This window comes from Phycodurus eques, chromosome 10, assembly GCF_024500275.1.
Source record: "Phycodurus eques isolate BA_2022a chromosome 10, UOR_Pequ_1.1, whole genome shotgun sequence".
Lineage (NCBI taxonomy): Eukaryota > Metazoa > Chordata > Actinopteri > Syngnathiformes > Syngnathidae > Phycodurus > Phycodurus eques.
Window position 1 is genome coordinate 10,441,971 of NC_084534.1, and position 20,890 is coordinate 10,462,860.

At 41.0% G+C, this 20,890-nt stretch overlaps 2 protein-coding genes across 3 annotated transcripts in view; one reads left to right on the top strand and one right to left on the bottom strand.

The window, feature by feature from the left end:
• The window catches only part of nudt2 (nudix (nucleoside diphosphate linked moiety X)-type motif 2), a 19,158-nt gene extending 8,453 nt beyond the window's left edge, over window positions 1–10,705 (top strand). Inside the window, exon 4 of the mRNA XM_061686961.1 lies at window positions 10,487–10,705. The gene's annotated coding sequence lies outside the window, so the exon portion shown is untranslated. The remainder of the gene's footprint in view (window positions 1–10,486) is intronic.
• Window positions 95–19,814, bottom strand: ube2r2 (ubiquitin-conjugating enzyme E2R 2). Of its 2 annotated transcripts, none has more exons than XM_061686959.1 (6): window positions 19,639–19,814; window positions 18,885–19,074; window positions 14,070–14,156; window positions 13,883–13,980; window positions 11,729–11,863; window positions 95–4,152 (listed from the first exon to the last, which is right to left on the bottom strand). In XM_061686959.1, exons 2-6 carry the CDS (start codon window positions 19,059–19,061, stop codon window positions 3,867–3,869), a joined length of 783 nt encoding a protein of 260 aa, XP_061542943.1. In that variant the 5' UTR covers window positions 19,062–19,074; window positions 19,639–19,814; the 3' UTR covers window positions 95–3,866. The 2 variants fall into 2 exon arrangements, with proteins under 2 accessions (XP_061542943.1, XP_061542942.1); XM_061686958.1 differs by having other exon boundaries at window positions 18,885–19,071; window positions 19,639–19,709.
• Window positions 19,815–20,890: the final 1,076 nt, after the last annotated feature.

The following is a 20,890-nucleotide window of genomic DNA, read 5'->3' on the forward strand; positions in this document are numbered from 1 at the left end:
AATTTAGTCTTCAATTAACCTAACGTAATTGGAATGTGCGAGGAAGCTGGCTCAGCTCGAGAAAACCCACTCAACCACTGAGAGAACCGGCAAACTCCACACGAGTGCCGGAGCTAATATTCGAACCCCAGAGCTCTGGACTGTGAGGCACACATGATAACCACTACTACTACGTGCTGCCCAGTTCACCAGCCATTTAATTATATTCAACATCTGCAAAGAGTAAAACCATTACGTATGACTACATACAGTGTTCAATAGCATACTGTTTTATTGATGAATTCCAAATGTTACCACACTGACTGTGCCTCATTTTGCAAGTCAACCCTTATTTTAACCCCTCAAAAACCAACAACTCGTGTAGTGTATTTGTATGTCTTGTGGGCTTAACGCAGAACTATATGGCCCAAACAAAATATTGGAATTTTGAGTACAATTGAATTTTTTATCAGTGACACTTGCATCCTCAATAGGAACAACACACTAGTGGACAAAATAAAGAAAAAGCCAAACACATACAGCAATCAACATCAATAGGTGTGGACACACTCAAAGATGCAGTCCTATAGGTGCCTGTGAGACCAGGTGACATCGTCATGAGGATCTCATGTGGTGTCAACTGGGGGGGAAATCAAACAAACGACGTAAATTGTTCTGTCCGTGAAAAGGGAGTTTGGGATTAGTTTCTTCAATTGAGCTCGGGAATTCCTTCAATTAGTCATCAGTACAAAAACAAGGTGGACAATGAAGTAAAGCAATGGTGAGCTGATGGATTTATGTGGTCATACACTAAGGACTTCTAATCAGCACTGCTGACTCTAAAGTTTTAAACATTTTGGTGTAATTTTGAGAAATTGTCCTGTTTTCTTGAAACCACTACCATATATGGCTATTAGTAAAGAAAAACTGCCAAGAGCCAGTTAGCGTTCACTGCTCTAAGAAAATGCCAAACATCAGCCCAGACCCATCATCCCAATTGGTCACATGACCTTTATCATTATCCCTATAGTTGCTTTAGTCTTTTTAAGACAGAAGCAGGCTGTGCAAGTTATGGTAGTTCAGCTTCACATTCAACAGACGCACATAAGATATGAGATGTTCTCATCATGGATTGAAAAATATATATATCACATCGGGGAGAGTATAGAACAGAATGTCAGGCAGGTATCACTCCATTTCCATTGTGTCACGATATCAGTTCCATTCATGATCCACCTTAGGGCTTGATTTCCTCATTTTGTCTCAGTGAGTTTCACTCCTTTGGTTTCACATTCAAATCAAAGTGTCTCTTAACAGCTTAGAAATCTGTTGCTCCACTTGAGAAATGAAATGATTACTTTAATTCCTTGGCAAAAAAAAAATCCAGCCAGATGTGCCCAATGCCCAGCCTCTGAATGCATCTTAAAATGTTCTGCACTGCAAACACAAAAAGTGAGAGCAAACCGAATCAAGCGATGGAACCAGTTCTACAGAGGCATGGACAAAATTATGAGTGTCCTACTTAATACCACCTGTAAATGTAAGTGCACACGTCACACATTGTCGTTTTCGTTCAAATGCAAACGAAGCTGCATTTTGACTACTGTCCTGATTGACAGGTGGTAGAATGGACCGTGGTTCAGCACAGTACTGGTGCTGTATTTTAACTGAAATTGCATCTAAACACAAAAGCGTTTGGGTGTAAACGTGTAACATTTCATGTCAATAATAACACCATGTGAGCAGCCTTTGGAGGAAAAAAACCCTCTGCTTATAACAGGATTTTGGTGATTTGGGGGGTAAAAAAAGCAACCTTTAATTAGCACTAACATCAACACTTGTAAACACTCAAATTGTGGGATTGAAGGCTACCATTTGCCCTCTTAAAACCAAGAAAGAAAATGAAAACTTGAAAATTGACTTGAGGTGACCAGCTTGTGAGTCTCTTGTTGCTTTTTCCTCTCTCAGAGAAAGTCTATAGAGGCCCTGAGGTTTAAGAGGCAGAGAGAGGTGCAGAGAAAGTCTTCAGCTTGCTCACCCCTTTTGAGGAATTAGTGGTGATGGACGCTCCTGTGGACAGGGCACAGCAACACAGTTTAGCTGATTGCATCGAAAAGACAGACGTGAGCAGGTATACTGCCATGAGAAACTGTCTGGCTGGCCTCCTTTGTGGTTTGTCCATTTGCCACACTGTTTATGCTCATTCCTGGAAAAATCAACACGCGCGCACACTTAGGAGGACATAAAAAAGTGACAAGGAGAGACATGGGGGATGGTGTTTAACACGAAAGCAGACATACAACAAACAGTGGGTCTGGAGAGAACACGACTGGGCCATTGTTTTCATCATTTATCAAATACTAAGATTCACTACATTGGCAGACAAGGCATTACTTTTAAGACATAAATGTCAGTAATAACTTTGATAATGGTCCAACTGATCACACTCATCAGCCTACATGTTAAATACACCTGCAAAATGTGATGACAAACTGAATCAAAAAATATTCCATTGAAAAGACAATGCTCATTGACAGTTTTGGATACCTTATTTAGCTGAGGGACAATATACAGGTTGTCCTAAAAGTGACCATATTTCAGTTTTTCTATTTTCTTTCAGATATCATTCAGACACGTACGTCCATCAGCATTTGACAGCTTGGGGTTTGCAGTTTTTGTTAGCATTTGTGAGCAGTATTCCCTTGTCCATGGCTTGCCAATTGACATTGACACAGCATTGCAAAATGACAGGATCTGTTCTGGACAAATCATGCGTCAGAAGGTCTTCTACTACCACCACTGATGAAAACACTGAACCACTAGAGCAGGCGTTCGCACAGCCAGGGAAAGTCTATCCGAAGGGCTTCACTGAAACTCAGCATCAATGAAAGCTTGATTTAGTGGCGAGTTCCACGCCTCTGGATAGACTTTCTCTTAGTTTGGGTTAACGGTGGTTCTTGAAGTTCAGTGTTTTCATCAGCGGTGGTAGTGGCATGCCTTAGTGACTTGTCAAGACCAGATCCTGTTTCCAGAAACCTGCCATGGATTGTGTAAATTCCACTACGTTGAAGCAGCGTTACAGCCATAAAGCTTTTCAAACTGGTGCTGAACTCCAATTGGGGACAGAAAAACTTCAGGTGGCAATTTTGCAAGACTGTTCCAGTGTCAATTGGGAAGGGCAAGGGAAGGATATTCTTACAAAACTGCAAAGCCTAAGCCGTCATATGATGAGGGCCTCACATATGTCCGAAGAATAAAGGAATAAAAAATTAAGTGTATAGTTACTCTGTGGACACCCTGTATTACGTTTTTAGTTTGATACAGTGCAGTTCTACACCACAATAAACATTTGTAAAAGTATCCTTTGACAGTCAGTCAAAACGGAGCCTTATTGTCTTATTTTAAGGGCAGAATCTTTGTTTCAGTTAGTGTATTAAATCTCATCACACTGCTTCCCCAGAATGTGAATTCTTAAAAAAAAAAAAAAAAAAAAAAAGAAACATTTTTGAGTATGTTTAGAAGGACAGCGTCTCAATCGCCCTTAAATGACAAGATTTTTAAAAAAGGGGGGGAGGGGGGGAACCTGAATATAGCCCCAAATCATGAACACTATTTGGGGTGCGTTCAAGCAACGATGAATCGTTTCTGCAATACATTTGTATAGGACTGAGTGCAAGCTGTAATTAAGGCAAACGGTGACTCAACAACAAACCATTTTAGTGAAATCTTAGTATAGGTGAGACATTATTTGACTAATTGTTTAATAGATGATGAAAAGTTTTTGGCAGTAGACTTTTGACCCCACTGTACACACACACACACACACACACACACAAATGAGGCAGGGGATGTGGGGAGTTGGCAAGGAGCAGTAATGATACCGCTCATCATGACTCTTCGTTGCCAGAGTCATCCTGGTCGTCATAACATCTGTTGGACGTCCCACCGTCCTCCACAACACCTATTGCTCCAGCTTCCCCTATAGACTCCATCTCGCTCTCGTCGTCCTCCTCCTCGTCCTCCTCCATGTCATCGTCATAAAGGTCATCGTAGAGAAGGTCTGAGCTACTGTCCTGGGAAGGAACCCTGGTCTGGACGCAGTACTCCGCCAGCGTGGTTGGCACCTTGACGCCATCTCGCTCGGCATCTGCTGCTGTGGACATCACTTGTTTTCTGTCATTAAATGAAAAGAAAGTCCCTCTCAGGTTATCTGTGATTATATCATACATAATAGTAGATGTCAGGAAAAATACAATAATACTCCCTCTTATTGGTGTTCTTTATTTAAGAAAACATTTGTAATTCATAAAACTAGAACTAAAATAAAATTGTATCTATCTAGCAGCTGCAGCTGTCGCTCTTCTTAGATTTTAGTAACTTAGCACATCTTCCAGGCCACTTGTATGTAAATTATTTTAATAAAATAATTAAAATTTTCAAATGATTTAATTTAGAATTAATGTATAACTTAAGCAGTTATGTAATAAAATAAAATCTACAGTCAGTGGCATGCAAAGGGGGCGGATGGTGCGGCCACCCCTGGCATCCACGAGGAGGGGGGCATCCAACAGTGCACCCACCGTTGCCCCGTAGACAGACTTTTGGCGGTCCGCGATCAAATCGCAAGTCTGTCACCACGCCCAACAAACGTCTGGTGGCCGGCAATTGCAAATGTCCGTTAGCACACCACGTCACTCCGGGCAGCACTGAAGCTTTGCATGACGCTGTGTACGGTATATATTTTTCTTTCACTAGTTTTATTGTATTTACAATAAACCAATTAACAATTTGAGATAAATGCATAAAAATGAATACATACAAAAACGGTTTAATCAAGGCAACAAACATTACAGGACTCTTGAGAATCTAAATGCTTGGTGGACTGGATCATAGAACAGAGCAGGCCATGTTTGGCCCACCCCTGCCATAGAGCAAACATTGCCGGTCTCTAGGCTGTGTGCATTGCAAATGACGACACCAGCCAGATAAGGGCCAAGACAAAATACTGTCTGACAGCAACAGGAATTCAGACACACATTAAAAAGTACACTTCCTGTACATGACAACAACCTAGAAAAAAAACATACAAGATTAGCAAAATGATCACTTAAATGTAATTTTTAAAATAACACTGTACACTAACATGACTGTAAAGAAATGTGCATGCAGACCAAGTGCTTGGCCTTCCTTATCTGAAACAGTCTTTTGAATACCATTTTGATGTACAGCACAGTATAGTTTTACAATCCATCCATTTTCTATCATGCTTTTCCTGTTCTGGGTCGCGGATGAGCAAGAGCTTATCCCAGCTGACTTAAGCCGAGAAGCGAGGTATACCCTGACCTGGGCTGGTCAGCAGTCAATCGCCAAACACATATAGACCTTCCACTTGAGGTCTGACAGGTGCTCAATACAAGCAAGTAAATTTCCCTGATATATGGGCTTCAGGTCTGGAGACATACTTGGCCACTTCATCTCCTTCAGCTTCCTAGCAAGGCAGCTGTCATCGTAGAGGTGTTTAAATGCGATTATCATGTTGGAAAACTGCCATGCAGCTCAGTTTCCATTGGAATACAGCGGGCTCTTTCAAGCCCCTTCTCTCTCACTCTCGCAATGGGCAGAGGTGGGAGGAGCAGCTATTAAGAGCAGCACAAGCACCGTGCACATGCGTGATTTGGCTATTACACGCAGCACAGTGAGCAGCACACACGCTTCATGGCGTCTGATGCACACTGCATGCTCGTGATTTGCCATTGCACTTGGTGGCAATTATACACAGCGTGGGGAGGGAGACGAGGGAATTAGAGTACTACAAGGATAGACAACAACCGCTGGTAAGCAACATTCTAGTTAAAAACATGAGTGATAGCAGGAAAAGGAAAATATGAACACATTTTGATTTTGTTAATTCAAAGGCAGAGTGGAGAGGATCCAAAAAAATATCTACAGGGCAGGCTTCATAAATAACTTACACAGGAATTAAGGAATGTCCACACATCAGTGCAATTGGAAGAAATAAAATGACAATTGAAACTTTTGCAAATGAAGAGGACAGTGTTTCTACTGGAGCTGTTGCTACTGATGGTGCAGTGGCTAAAGCATCATGCATTACACCACCACAATAAGAACAAAATTAAAAGTTAAAAATCGTTAAATTTTCAATTGTAAATCATTTATTTTTTGTTCCTAATGTATTTTTGTAGTAGTATGGTACCTAAATTTCTTTAAAATATTTAGTATTTACATAATAAACACGTAAATTAAAAAACAATGTGTTTTTGTTACATTAGTAATTTATTTTGCATTTTTGCTGGTAATAATTTAGACAACAACAAATTCCGAGGAGTCGTTTGGGAGTCTAAAGAGCTTTTAAGTGAGCCGAGCCAAAACAGCTGGTTCTTAAAAAGAGGCGGAATTCCCATCACTAGTTTCCAAAGGGAGAGGAACGTGCTCTGATTCAGAATGTCACAGTAGATGTTGGAATTCATACTGCAGCACTCATGCAGTCCCAGACCATGATGCTATCAACACTCTGTTTCACTGTAATCAGGCACAATTATCTTGGCACTCCTCACCAGGGTGGTGACACATATGCTGGACATCATCTGAGCCAAACAAATTTTATCTGATTCTCGTCAGACCACACAGGACATAAAAGAAGAAGTGACTTTCGGCTTTTCCCTGTCAGGGGTCGCCACATTGAGTCACTCTCATGTTTTGTTTGGCACAGTTTTTATGCAGAAAGCCCTTCCTGACGAAACCCACCCATTTCTATCTTGGTTTAGGACTGGCAGTGTATGGGAATTGGTGCATTGACCAGAAATCAAACCTGCAGACCAGCAGCATGTACCACAACTAGGGGTGTAATGATTTGTTTTAACACCGATTCGATTCGTTTCAAGGACGATATTGGTTCATCTAGAACCATACGATCTGAAACGTTTCAGTAATTGAACACAAAATATATAATGCTGTAATAGTCTAATCACATCTTTCTCAGTCTGCACTCTAATTCATCCCAAAGGTGTTCTATCAGGTTGGTGTCAGGACTCTGTGCTGGCCAGTCAAGTTCATCCACACCAAACTCTCTCATCCATGTCTTTATCGACCTTGCTTTCTGCAGTGGTGCACAGTCATGTTGGAACACGAAGGCGCCATCTCCAAACTGTTTTCATAAAGTTGGGAGCAATGAATTGTCCAAAATCTCTTGGTATGTTGAATCATACCAAGAGAACTAGATCCTTTTACTGAAACTAAGGAACCAATTTTGGACAATTCCATGTTCCCAGCTTTGTAGCAAGAGTTCTTCCATTTCTAATATGGCTGTGCACCAGTGCACAAAGCAAGGTCCATAAAGACATGGATGACAGAGTCTGGTGTGGATGAGCTTGACTGGCCTGCACAATCTCGACCTCAACCAGATAGAACAGTTTTGGAATGAATTAGAGCGGACACCGACAGCCAGGCCTTCTCGTCCAACATCAGTGTGTGACCTCACAAATATGATTCTGGAAGAATGGTCAACAATTCCCATAAACACACTCCTAAACCTTGTGAACAGCCTTCCCAGAAAAGTTGCTGATATAGCTGCAAAGGGTGGACTGACGTCATATGGAACCCTATGGATTAGGAATGGGATGTCACTTAAAGGTCAGAGGACAAAGATGTTAAATATTTTCTTGATAACTCTAGAACCACTTTACAAACCACATCTACCATTTCGAAGTGATTGTATAGCAGATATACAGCAGTTAAATCGATAAATATGATGCAGAATGCGCCTTCTGCTTTTTGCATCCACCGCCTTCCGGTCTTCGGCTCTATCCGGCGCTGTGACGTAACACGAGCCAAACAGCCTGTTCATTCGGCGTTGTGTGCTATTGTTCCATTTGTTTTTGTATGATTTAGCGATGTCACAATGTTTTATTGAGTGGCATTTGGTTGTACAAATGGTTCAGAAAGTGGCAAGAGGTTTTTTTTGGGCTTTCCAAGTGAAAAAGGAATACGTGACCAGTGGATAGGCAAAGTCAATCGACAGGGGAAGAAACGTGGTCAGCTATGGGTGCGGAGCAAGCATTTCAAACTCTGTGCTGATCACTTCGAACCAGCGAGTTTTGAGAAAGACTTAGCAGAAACCATTGGATACAGAGGTAGAGGCTGAAACCAGCTTCGGTGCTAACTATTTTTCCTATGGCCATCGGGACTTCAACTGCCAGCAAGCGAAGTAAATCTCGCATCCGCCATGATGCGGCGGTGTCTTGAGCTTCAGGTATTTTCAGGGAGTGCTCAATACGCATAATAAAAACCTCATTTTTTTGCTAAAGTTCATATTTGAGTCAAGGCAGGTGAGCGAATACTTTTGGTAATATAGTGTATGTCCGTGATGGAATTTCGTGTTCATCGACCTTTTAGCTTACGTACTGTCATGAGGAAAAGCTGCTTGAACTATCTCACAAAGTGATGTTTGGCTCGCTTGCTTCTTCTTGGTTCCCGGTGTACATCGACTTAGTGGCCTCAAGTTCTCTTATTATGTGTATTCACCGACTTGCAGACGACCGCGGTCAGCAGTTTTTTTGAATGTCCGTCTTGTTTCCTCCTCGATCGTTGTTGGTTATTGCAAAACCAAAAGGTGCCCTTACTTATGATTTAAGCTTCGCGGGACTTTCGCGGGACGTTCACGTTTATTTTGCGCTGTGTTACATTCCTGCACTGCGCATGTGCATCTCCCATGAGCCCGCTGTGTAGGGGATCACGGGAGATGTGGTTTGATACTCAGACCGGTCCACTCAATACCGGCAGAAAAGAAATACACTGTATGATACATGCATGATCCCCTGCGACGACACCGACAGGAAAACTTGAGTCATGCTTAGTCTTTATCATTAAAAATGCTAAAAACACATACACATTCATTCATATAAAGTCTGATGAGCCTAAATCCAATGCGTTATTTCATAGTATTGATACGATTACCTTTTAAAATGATTTAAATCGACATTTATGTCTGCAAGGCTAACTTGCCAAGCAGAGATCGAGCCAGTTGGATCGTAGGAATATAAATCGATACATCGTTACACCACAAAGCGCTACACTACCGATGCAAGACCACACAGGACATGGTTCCATTGAGTCACTTGAACTACTTGTTTGGTAAACTGTGGTCTTCCTTGTGAGCCAGCTTCAAAAGAGACTTCCTTCTGGGATGACGGCCACAAAGACCAATTTGTGCAGAATATGGGCTGAGCACTGATTGGGGCTTCTTCAATTTCTGGATTTGATGCTGAACTAAACTTCACTGATCGACCCTGGCGAGGCTCATTGTGAATGGAATGCATGTTCTTCCTGTGTTTGGCCGGTTTTTCTTCAGGTACTATGGCTTCCTCCCACATACCAAAAACATGCCTGTTAGTTTAATTGAGGACTATATTGTCCATAGATCTGATTGTGAATGATTGTTTGTCTTTTGGTGCCCAAAGATTGGCTGGGAACCAGTCCAGGTTGTACCCAAAGAGAGCTGATATACACTTCAGCTGACCCATGACCCCAATGAGAGTAAGTGGAATAAAAACTGGATGGATGGATAAATATAGCTGCATAAATCTATACTCCTTTACAAATTGTCCACTGATTACCCTAAAGTAAATCAAATGTTCCCTTCTACAGTATTATCCTTGAGAAGATATAATAAAATTGTTGTTGAAACGTGAGCGGTGTGCTATTTGCAAGTGACTCTGTTGGGTGCAGCTGTCAATGTGCACTTTGCTGGGGAAGTGCTATAAGCGTATCATTTTACAATTACATGACTACTTTGTATTAAATGTAAAACGTACTTTGAAAAGTAAGAAAAACAGCGCTATTCACCTGGTAGGGCAAGAGCCTGCACCCAAACCACTGCCACTGAAGGCACTTTCCAAAGCCTATAACAGAACTGCCACCCTAAGGAAATTCACCTCCAGAACAATTCATATATTATATACAAACTTTCATATATTTAAAATTTTGTCAAAAACATTACCACGGGACAGTTATTGCAGTATATTTTGTAATAGGATAAAAATTCTGCATACTTTTCAAATGCACTACAAAATCCTTACTCTGTAATCGTTAATAAAGTATGGCTTCAATATTTATTATTTTAATGTTTTTCAACCTTGCAATGGCAGAAGCAGTCGCAGCCAGAATCAACGTATAGAGATTTTGACAAGCCATCGTCAAAAATATCTGTCTATGAATTAATTCACCTTTTCCAATTCTGTTTTCAACCTGATTCAAAAAAAAAAAGAAAGTCTATTAAATCAGATTAATCAATTAAAACTCAGCACTCTATTTTGCAAACAAACATAACATTGCTGATAGGTTGAATTGGATAGTTTATGCATGGACAATTGTTAAGATTTCTATTTTGTGAATGTACGGAAAGTATTCCGACCCCCTTAAATTTTTCACTCTTTGTTATATTGCAGCCATTTGCTAAAATGGGGGGATCCTCTGCCATTCCTCTTTGCAGATCCTCTCCAGTTCTGTCAGGTTGGATGGTGAACATTGGTGGACAGCCATTTTCAGGCCTCTCCAGAGATGCTGAATTGGGTTTAAGTCAGGGCTCTGGCTGCACCATTCAAGAACAGTCATGGAGTTGTTCTGAAGCCACTCCTTTGTTATTTTAGCTGTGTGCTTAGGGTCCTGGTCTTGTTGGAAGGTGAACCTTTGGCCCAGTCTGAGGTCCTGAGCACTCTGGAGAAAGTTTTCGTCCAGGATATCCCTATACTTGGCCGCATTAATCTTTCCTTCGATTCCAACCAGTCGTCCTGTCCCTGCAGCTGAAAAACACCCCCACAGCATGATGCTGCCACCACAATGCTTCACTGTTGGGACTGTATTGGACAGGTGATGAGCAGTGCCTGGGTTTCTCCACACATACCGCTTAGAATTAAGGCCAAAAAGTTCTATCTTGGTCTCATCAGACCAGAGAATCTTATTTCTCACCATCTTGGAGTCTTTCAGGTGTTTTTTTTTTTTTTTGCAAACTCCATGCGGGCTTTCATGTGTCTTGCACTGAGAAGAGCCAGCTGGACTCCAATGAAGGTGTAGAACCATCTCAATTAGCATCCCGCTTTACAGTCTTTTCCGACCCACTCCTCGGCCTCCCGTCATGATAACGGTAAACGATACATGTAAAAAGCATGGTAAGAAGTGTAATTTATTCACTGCCATGGAGGCGATGATTAGTGACTTACAATGCATTGACAACTTAACACCGGACGCAAAGAGAACTTTCACCTCCACGGATTGGCAGCGGGGGGTCGTAATAAAATAGCGTGGCCACCAAGTTGTTTTTTTTCCTCTCTCGCTTTTTTTTTTTAAACTATATAATGTTTATTACATCGAATTAATTTAAGAAATGTTCCTCATGGTGGCTGAACACAGCGCCGTACTAGCCGGTAATGTCGGACGTTGGATTTTTTCCACCCCAATATCCGGAACAATCGGTGCTACGGCCATAACGAGTCAGCGTTCAGTGATTTCCGTAACATAATAATACATAATACTGTATACTGCTATAACCATAACACTTGGTAGCCTATGGCAACTAAATGGACTGGTAATCATTTATCTAAAAGAAGTATGTAGCATTAATTTGTAACAGCAGATCTTGTAATGTTATTACAAACATAACATTTTATATAGACACTAAACCGAAAATTCTTAGTGTACGTCGGAACATGGTTGAATTATATACATGCAACATTACCTGATAATCTCTGCATACTCTTTATCCTTGCCTTTGCTGTCCCTCCATCTGCGAAACATTACCGAAGCATCCACATTCGCAGGGGAAAAGGTGTTTGGCTCATTGAGTAGAGAGATGACACTAAGCAGGATGGTCCTATTGAAATAAAATAGGCACACAATCCAGAATTAGATTTTGTTTAGTTTCTGATTGATCCTCGCTAAAACAGGCCACATTGTGGTATTTTGACCATTCTTGGTCAAATGCAGCCAATGATTAGAAAAAGTACTAGTGAAGGATGACATTTCATAATTGAGAGGACTTCTGCTTGATGTTTACCTAATTTGTATTATTATTATTTTAATCAACATTCTTCCCCATTCCAATGCACTGTTTGAATAAACAAAAGGCACTGAGCTTCTGCCATGTGATGAACAGGTTTACTTAAAGCCAGCCGCACACTGAGCGACCGGATGAACTCGATGGAACTGGACAATCGTAAACATATTTGACTGACTCTCACATACCTACCAAATCGCTGCAACAAAAATACAGCCACTGGGAATCTTATCAGGAGACAATGTTTTGAAGTGCTAACCATATTTTATTGAAGCACAAAAAACATATTGCAATTGTCAAGGAAAAGGTGGACTGCCCTACCAGCTGTAACTACAGCACAGTTTTTTTAGATACGAGCAGTCATTCGGACGATGTTTTGCCTTGACTTGGAAGCGACACTTTATGAGCATTGTTGTATAGTATGCATGCATTGTCGCAGTGAACTCCACTCACTTCACAACAAGCAACAGTTTACCAGAAAGTGAGCAATTCTTCAAAAAGAGACTTCAAGCTGTTTATTGCCACTCCCAGTTAAATTCTACTGTCAAACTAAACTTAAAGCAAAGATAATTTACATGTTGTGAATTTAAAACCACTTAGCTTTGCTTTAGATAAGTCAGTTTAGCTTAATGTTAACAAACAATGAAAAATGTCAGAGAGTGGATAACGAAAGCATCGGTGTCAGTGTGTTACAACCCTTTAAGCAACGGATATTTGAGCACAAACAGTCGAACAACATGTAGACATAATATAACAATACTCACAGGCATATATTCTTTGTCCTCTGCGAAAACCGACTAATATTACTGTGGCATATTGAGCAACAGTGACTGTCTACTTTACTTATTGCGTATGTCTGTATTATACTGCCCTTGGTGGTCAAGGCGTGTGCACCAGAAGGAGCAGCACAATTTCAACTGAATTGAAGCAGAAAATGTGGCAAAAATTGTTTAATTCTTTATATTCTATTTAATTGTCATTATTATGTTTTTAATAAAAGGTAAAACATTATAGAGTGCTATTTTTATTATTAATATAATATATATACTATTTTGTTTATTTTTGGGGGAAGGCTAGAACGGATTATTGGCATTTCCATTCATTTCAATGGGAAAGATAATTTGAGTTAAGTTTTGAGTTAAAAGCTTGGTCACGGAACAAATTAAACTCAAGGCACCACTTTACATTTCTCCATCTGCATAGAATACAAAGAGAGGAAACAGGCAAAAAAGTCAACAACAACAAAAAAAAAGTCAGGAGAGACTGTGACTAAAGCCCACAAGCCCAATCTTGTCACCAGGTTTCAAATTGGTCAAGGGTTAGGGAATAAACTACCTTTTGTCCATCCACTTTGGCAAGAGACCGAGCCTCCATAACTCTTATTTATATATATATATATAATATATATATATATATATATATATTATATATATTTTTTTTTTTATTATTATTATTATTATATATATAGAGAGAGAGAGAGAGAGAGAGAGAGAGAGAGAGAGAGAGAGAGAGAGAGAGAGAGAGAGAGAGAGAGAGAGAGAGAGAGAGAGAGAGAGAGAGAGAGAGAGAGAGAGAGAGAGAGAGAGAGAGAGAGAGAGAGAGAGAGAGAGAGAGAGAGAGATATAGATATATATATATATAGGCCTAAAGAAAACTAGGTGCAGAGCCCCACACGCTGTGCTACTGAATTGTTCAGTGGCGATAGGTCATGTCGCTCTTAATACAGACCTAGTCTGTTTGCAACTTTCATATTACACTGTTAATTAACCCTAATTATTCTTAAGCATAATGTCACAAACACAAATGGACTTCCCAGAAACAAGAAAATGTATTTACCTGACATTCTGGGTTGGATTCCATCTTTCTGAAGGCAGTTCCCCACTCTGTGGATCATCAACAGGAGGGTGCAGGATGGAGATACACACATCACCGTTCTGAGGCAAAACATCACATCGTACAATATCATAAGGGGAGAATACATATGTGAATACCAAAAAGGCTGAAACATTTGTAAGAAAAATACCTCATAAATGTTGGGGTGCCACATCTTGGTGATGAAACGGAAGGTTGGTGGTAAATACGGGTAGTCAACTGGGAACTTGATGTGAGCCTGGAAGAGTGAACACAAATTCATAGTTCCAATTCCTCTTGAACCTACAGGTCAGGATTTCTGTTGTTATTATGTGCTGCCCCTCCCTGAGCTGTCACCTTATCTGGGTGTAGGTGTTCGTGTGTCCCGATGATCCTCGGCGCTAAGTTGTCTGGCGCTTTACCAGACAAAGTACAGCTCATAGACCCCTTATGATGGTAAATATACATGGACCTAAGTTTCCCTTGCCCAGATGCTGGTCACCGGGTCCTCCCTCTGGAGCCAGGCCTGCAGGTGGGGCTCGATAGCAAGCGCCTGGTGCCCGGACCTGCACCTATGCAGCCCAGCCGGCACAGCACAACAAGGCAACATTGGTCCCCCTTCCCATTGGCTCACCACCTGTGGGTGGGGCCAAGGGGTCGGGTGCATAGTGAGCCGGGTGGCGGCCGAAGGCGGGGATCTTGGCAGTCCGATCCCCAGCAACAGAAGCCGGCTCTAGGGAATTTGAATGTCACTGGCAGGGAAGGAGCCCGAGTGTGTGAGGTTGAGAAGTTCCGACAGGATATAGTTGGGCTTACCTCCACACACAGCTTGAGGTCTGGTACCAGTCCTCTTGAGAGTCCTCTTCCAGTCTGTAGTTGCCCATGGTCAGAGGCACTGAGCAGGTGTGGGCACACTTATTGTGCAGTACCTGTACCTTAGGTTTCACCCCGGTGGACGAGAGGGTAGCCTCCCGTGCCTTCAGGTGGGGGGATGGGTCCTGCTTGTAGTTTGTGCCAATGCGCCAAACAGCAGATCAGAGTACCCTCCCTTTTTGGAGTCCTTGGGGAGGAGGGGAGAGGGGGGCCTTCACTGGGGACTCCCTTGTTCTCCTGGGGGACTTCAATACTCACGTGCACAATGAAAGTGAGACCTAGAAAGGCATGATTGGGACAAACGCCCCCCGACCATAACCAGAGAGGTGTTCTGTCGTTGGACTCCTGTCCATAATGAAAACCGTGATCAGACATAAGGGTGTCCAGATGTGCACTTGGCACCAGGACACCCTAGTCCACAGTTTGATGATAGACTTTGTGGTCGTCTCGTCAGACTTGCGGCCACGTCTTGGACACTCGAGTGAAGAGAGAAGTGGAGCTGTCAACCGATCACCACCTGGTGGTGTGTTGGCTCCAATGGCTCCAATTTATCCATTATAAGTCCAGGTTAAAAAGTATTATTTTTTTCCTCATACTTGTGACTGAGCATGTAAGAGCATTTTTATTTTTTACATGATCTTTTTTTGCAATGTACGTTCTTCGTAAGATGTATTTTATTTTTCTGTACTTTGTTTTTAAATGTATTTTGTTCTTTGTTTTTAAATGCTTTAAAATCATGTAAAGCACATTGAGTTACCTTGTGTATGAAATGCGCTGTATAAATAAATTTGACTTGCCTTGAAGAAGTCTGCTTCATCTGTGATTAGAAATTAGAAAAAAAAATTATGTAAATGGCCTCTAGGTTTGTGAGTTTTAAATGACCTTAGTGCTCATTACACTACTTGTATCACAGGCCGCAGTTATACTAGCTGCACACCAACCGAAGCAATATCAGTTTCACATCTATTAGCTTCCAGTCTGATATGGTAAAAGGCTGTTTTAAAGTCTTACATTTAGTAAACAATCACAGCAACAGATTTAAACACACATAACAATTACATTAAGGCAAAAGCATTCCCTTCGTATCAACAAGTCAGCACCTCTGCAGTACCCAAGATACGTGTACTATTCTCCTAAAGTGCTGGCACAAACCTGTTGTGACAAGAACAAGCACTCAGCAACTGGAAAGTTGAAAATGAGGCCGTGTTTAATCTTGTGTTTGTTAGCACAGACAAATGGCAAACCTGCCCCTGAGTAAGCTACTCTTCTTGTTCCTTGTCCAATGTAGAAGACGCTAATGACTGTCCAGATGATGAGCCCTAATGTTGTTACTGTCAATCTACTTTGGATTTATAGGATTCTAGTTTGTCTTTGCTGGCCTATTTTTACAAGGACTTTTTGTCTCTGTCTGAAAATGTTGAAGCCATTTGAAAGAGACGATAAACATACTAATATTATAATATTCATCCATCCATAAATATTTTGTCCCGCTTATCCTCACCCTGAACTGGTTGCCAGCAAATCGCATGGCACATATAAACAAACAACCAGTCGCACTCACGGTTACACCTACGGGTAATTTAGAGTCTTCAATCAACCTACCTACTGATGTTTTTGGGATGTGGGAGTAAACGTAGTACCTGGAGAAAACCCACGCAGGCACAGGTAGAATATGCAAACTCCACACAGGCGGGGCCGGGATTTGAACCCTGATCCTCAGAGCTGTAAGGCAGTGCCATTATAAGATTCAACATTTAAAAATAAAAAATTGTAAAAAAAAAAAATAATAATAAAACATGGATGAAGCAAACTTGTGCAAGTCCACAATTAACATCCTGATATCTTGGCTGATTTGTTTTGACTTTCCTATTAAACACACAGAAGCAGTGTGTTTCAGGTGTGCCTAGTTCAAATACATTCACAGGTGACTCTCTAACTCAAATGTTGACTAAACTTATCAGAAACTTCCAAAGCAATGACATTAAAATCTGGGTTTTCCCAAAATTGTTTAAAGGCATGGTAATCCTACTGTATGTAAACTTCTGACTTTGAAAAAAGTAATTAAAAATTGCCTTGAAAATTCCTTCTATCATTATTATTCCAACAGCGAGAACAAAAAACTTATAGAGGCTGCATTGAGCCACTATGGCCCGTGCCCATGTCTGTTGATGTTTTTAAAAAGGAGGCTCAAGAATGACCTATTTGGTTTCGCTTTAAACTGATTTCTTAATTATTTATTTCATGTATTTATTAATTATTTGTTCATTTATCTATTCGTTACTTTTAATTATTTTATCCTATTTTATTATATTTCTTATTGTCCATTTTTTTTGTTTTATTCTGTCATACTGTCTTTTAGTCTTCTTAAACTTTTAAGTTTAACTCCACTGTCTGCTCATGGGACCATCCATGCTGGGAGGTGTGTTCTGTCTGCCGATGTTATGTAGGGAGTGGGTTCAAACAAAAGGTGCTGTGTCCTGAGGTATTTAACACATCTAGATGTAAATACCATGAAATAAAAGCTGGAATTCTGATATTCATTTTTGATCTGAAACCCAAATGTCTTCAATATACAACAAAAACAAAGGAATTGACCTTGCCGTTCAAATACTTTTGGAGGGGACTGTACATGTTATAAAACACCTGGGAACTGTTTTAAATTGTGAATAAAATACACTATCATTTAAAAGCACTGAATAACAGAAGAAAGATGTGCCTTGTCAAGTTCATTCTCCGTATGGAGGTGCTTCTTATTTCTGCACACCACAGCCCTCACTCAGACTTTGCTGCAGGGCCATTCCAGCAAGCACAAAAATATTTTAGCTCTGTGTATACAGTAATGTTTTCGCTGTTGGCCTATCGTTTTAGCCACTTCAGAGTAGCAGGCTGTGGCCTTTGTTACAGAGATAATGTGATGCATCTTAACTCCTATTGTAGGCATCTGTTAATCAACATTCTATTGAGGGCATCTGCTAATTAACTGCGCTCCATGGTCACAATGGTAGACGCTTCAATTCAGTGTCACTCAAAGTGAGTTATCTTACTGTACCTGGAACAGAACTGTCTGTGTATGTCCGTGTATTACAATGCTGTTCCAGTTTTATTTCATGAGTGCATTAAACTTTTCAATGACTGACATCTCTATTTTAGTCATAAAGCCAATCGACACAAATCAAAGTTCGAAAGTGCAAACCCATACTACTTCAACATTCACGTGTCAATACATAGCTAAACATCTAAACAATATACACAATTTGACATTGCAGCTTCTAACTCTATGTACACAGGGATTTTAATGAGTCACCTTTGATATAAAGTCAAGAAAATACTGTACAACCAAATGTGTAATGTGGATCACATACACACAAATATTGGTCTAAAATGTGACTCGGCGTACAAACTGTAGAACGAATTTTTGATGAAGTAGCACATCTGTCTCACAGTTCTGAGGACCGGGGTTCGAATCCCGGCCCCGCCTGTGTGGAGTTTGCATGTTCTCCCCGTGCCTGTGTAGGTTTTCTCCAGGTACTCCGGTTTCCTCCCACATCCCAAAAACATGCGTGGTAGGTTGACTGAAGACTCTAATTTGCCCATCGGTGTGAATGTGAGTGTGAATGGTTGTTTGTTTATATGCGCCCTGCAATTGGCCGGCAACCAGTAAAGGGTTTACCCCACCTCTCGCCCGAAGACAGCTGGGATAGGCTCCAGCACGCCCGCAACCCTAGTGAGGATAAGCAGTACAGAAAATGGATGGTTCAGATTTGACAAATAATAATATAATAATATGAGAGCATTTGTGACTTTGATGCTCGACAAAAATTCACACACTAATTGAATCGTCCATGCTGAATCCGATTTTGAACACGTTTCTTATGAACATGCTCATTTATGGCCCTCATTAGCGTAAACTGAAATTTTTTTAAGGTATGCTCTTTTTTTACCCTCAAGGAAAATAATGAAGGTAAGTTAGACAAGTTTGGATGTTAACATTTTTTTTATGTTTTTTTTTTGTTTGTTTTTTTTAATTCTACCAAGATGGCAGCCACTTTGCACGTTGCTACTGTGAGGTAAATGTGTCCAACTAGTCCATATTAGTTAAAATAATGTTTCCTACCTTAAAGTAGCCTCCCTCATACAGGGTGTTTGGTGGCCCAAAGATGGCAACTTCCCAGTTGTAGAGATCGGACTCCTGAACCAGAGTGATGCGGAAGCCCTCCACCGGCTGCTCCTGTAGGGACTTCAACTCCATCATCAGGGCCTTCTGAGAACTAGGGGTTGCCTGGTGGGCCATGCTGATCCCACTTCTGACACCAGCAGCCATAGAGGAAAGTGTGGAGATGACCTTAACATTATTAGCTTACATTAAAGTCATCTTCGGTTTCAGGCTTATTTTTGACATTGGTGTAAAGCAGCCAACAGGCTACAGAAGTGAATCCCAACAACACTGTACCGTGAGAAATGATCAAATTTTTTTCTTGGTCAGATTATTATTTATTAACTGCAAATAATGTATCTTTGCTCATCTATCCACACCAGTAACCTCTAGTGACAGGCAGAACAATGAAATCCTCCTTGACTACCATCACTCCGAATTAATATTTCATGTATAAAGAATACTTTCTGTGACATTTTTGTTTGGTGGTGTGCCGTGAGATTTTTGGAATGTAAAATATTTGCATTGGGTCAATAAAGCGTGGGAAATACCGGGCTATGGCATACTAGTGGGGAATATATACTTGGTGGCAAAATAAACAAGCAATAATTTCACACACAACAAAGAATACCGCGTACTCTGTATAGTTCTCGAAGGTTTTTGGTTTGGTTCCCTGGTGCAGATAAAGAGCTAAATAAAGAAAATAAGTGTTTACCTGTGTTCTTGCAATGTAATGTGTAATCGTTTGGTTACAGGAGGAAACTGGAGGACAAAGTCATTGGTAGTGCTTAGCCAAAGTGACACACAAGTGACAGGAGCCGTGGATGTTTCTTCTCCTGCTTCTGGCTGATCCTCGTGTTGTGCTGCCGAAATTCTTTGTGTGTCCACTGTTGACAGTCTACATGGAGCTAGTTACTGTGGAAGTCACCGTCTCCCGTGGATCATTCTTGGGCTCACAAAAGCAAGGTCGCTCTCCGTGACATGTCCCCGCTATTGGTTCGGTTCGGACAGGCGCTCAGCTGATCCCAGCTTGTTTGTGTTTGTCTCTCTGCTCTCTGGCGGTCTCAACTTCTCCCCACGTCAGCTAAACCAGTTAGCGAGCAACTTCGGTCAAACGGGGCAGTTTTTTCTGTTCTGTGCCGTCCCCTCCGACAGTGATAGTGTTAAGGGCTATCGAATGCAAACCTCCACCGTGGAAATGACAGCAGGTGAGACAGTTACCCTCGAGACCAACTGCGGTTTTGATCGATTTTTATTTTCCTCTCAACGATGCTTCCGGTTACCATTGCGCGTGTCTGCGGTGCGTCATCGACGTCCGGAACGTGCCTTGCGTGCGCGCACTCGATGCAGAACACGGATTGTTTTGCTGGAAGCCACGATTGCACTGTACAGTATTCTAAACTCGCTGTGGTCATATCATTTAAGAAATTTGGTCATATATTTTTTTTATTATTTAGTTTTAGGTTATTTAGTTTCACATTTTGCAACGGTAAAACAGTAATCCGCTTAATTTTTCATTTTCTTTTAATAGTTTTAATTTCACCTTTCCTCAAGGGAGCATAGAATAATTGTGATAAACTTGTGTGCTTCACAGTTCTGAGGTTGTGGATACGAGTCTGACCTCGGCTTAGCGTGCAGTTTGCCTGTTCTCTCGGTGCTCAATTAATATTTTGTATTATTTAGGTGCTTCACATCGTACACCAATAAAGCACTCATTCAATTAATTTTCTTAGGTTTATAATTTCATTGTTTGCAATACTTTTGTCAAATATATTTGTCTGTATTTTGAAATTATGCTTATTTTTCTTCTATTTTAACACAGTTTTAATTTCACACTTTTCCTCAAGGCAGCACGGTGGGCAGGAAATTAGCACGTTTGCCTCACAGTTCTGAGGTTCAGTGTTTGTATGTTTTTCCACATTCCAAAAACACGCATAGCTTAATTGACGACTCGAAATCACAGGTGT

Excerpts from the sequence above, each read along its gene's own strand:
- ube2r2 (XM_061686959.1), bottom strand. The coding sequence starts at position 19,061 with ATGGCCCACCAGGCAACCCCTAGTTCTCAGAAGGCCCTGATGATGGAG. Across the intron at positions 13,981-14,069 it reads GGCACCCCAACATTTATGAG|AACGGTGATGTGTGTATCTC; the intron begins GTATTTTTCTTA and ends GTTTTGCCTCAG. Across the intron at positions 11,864-13,882 it reads AATCCAACCCAGAATGTCAG|GACCATCCTGCTTAGTGTCA; the intron begins GTAAATACATTT and ends TTATTTCAATAG.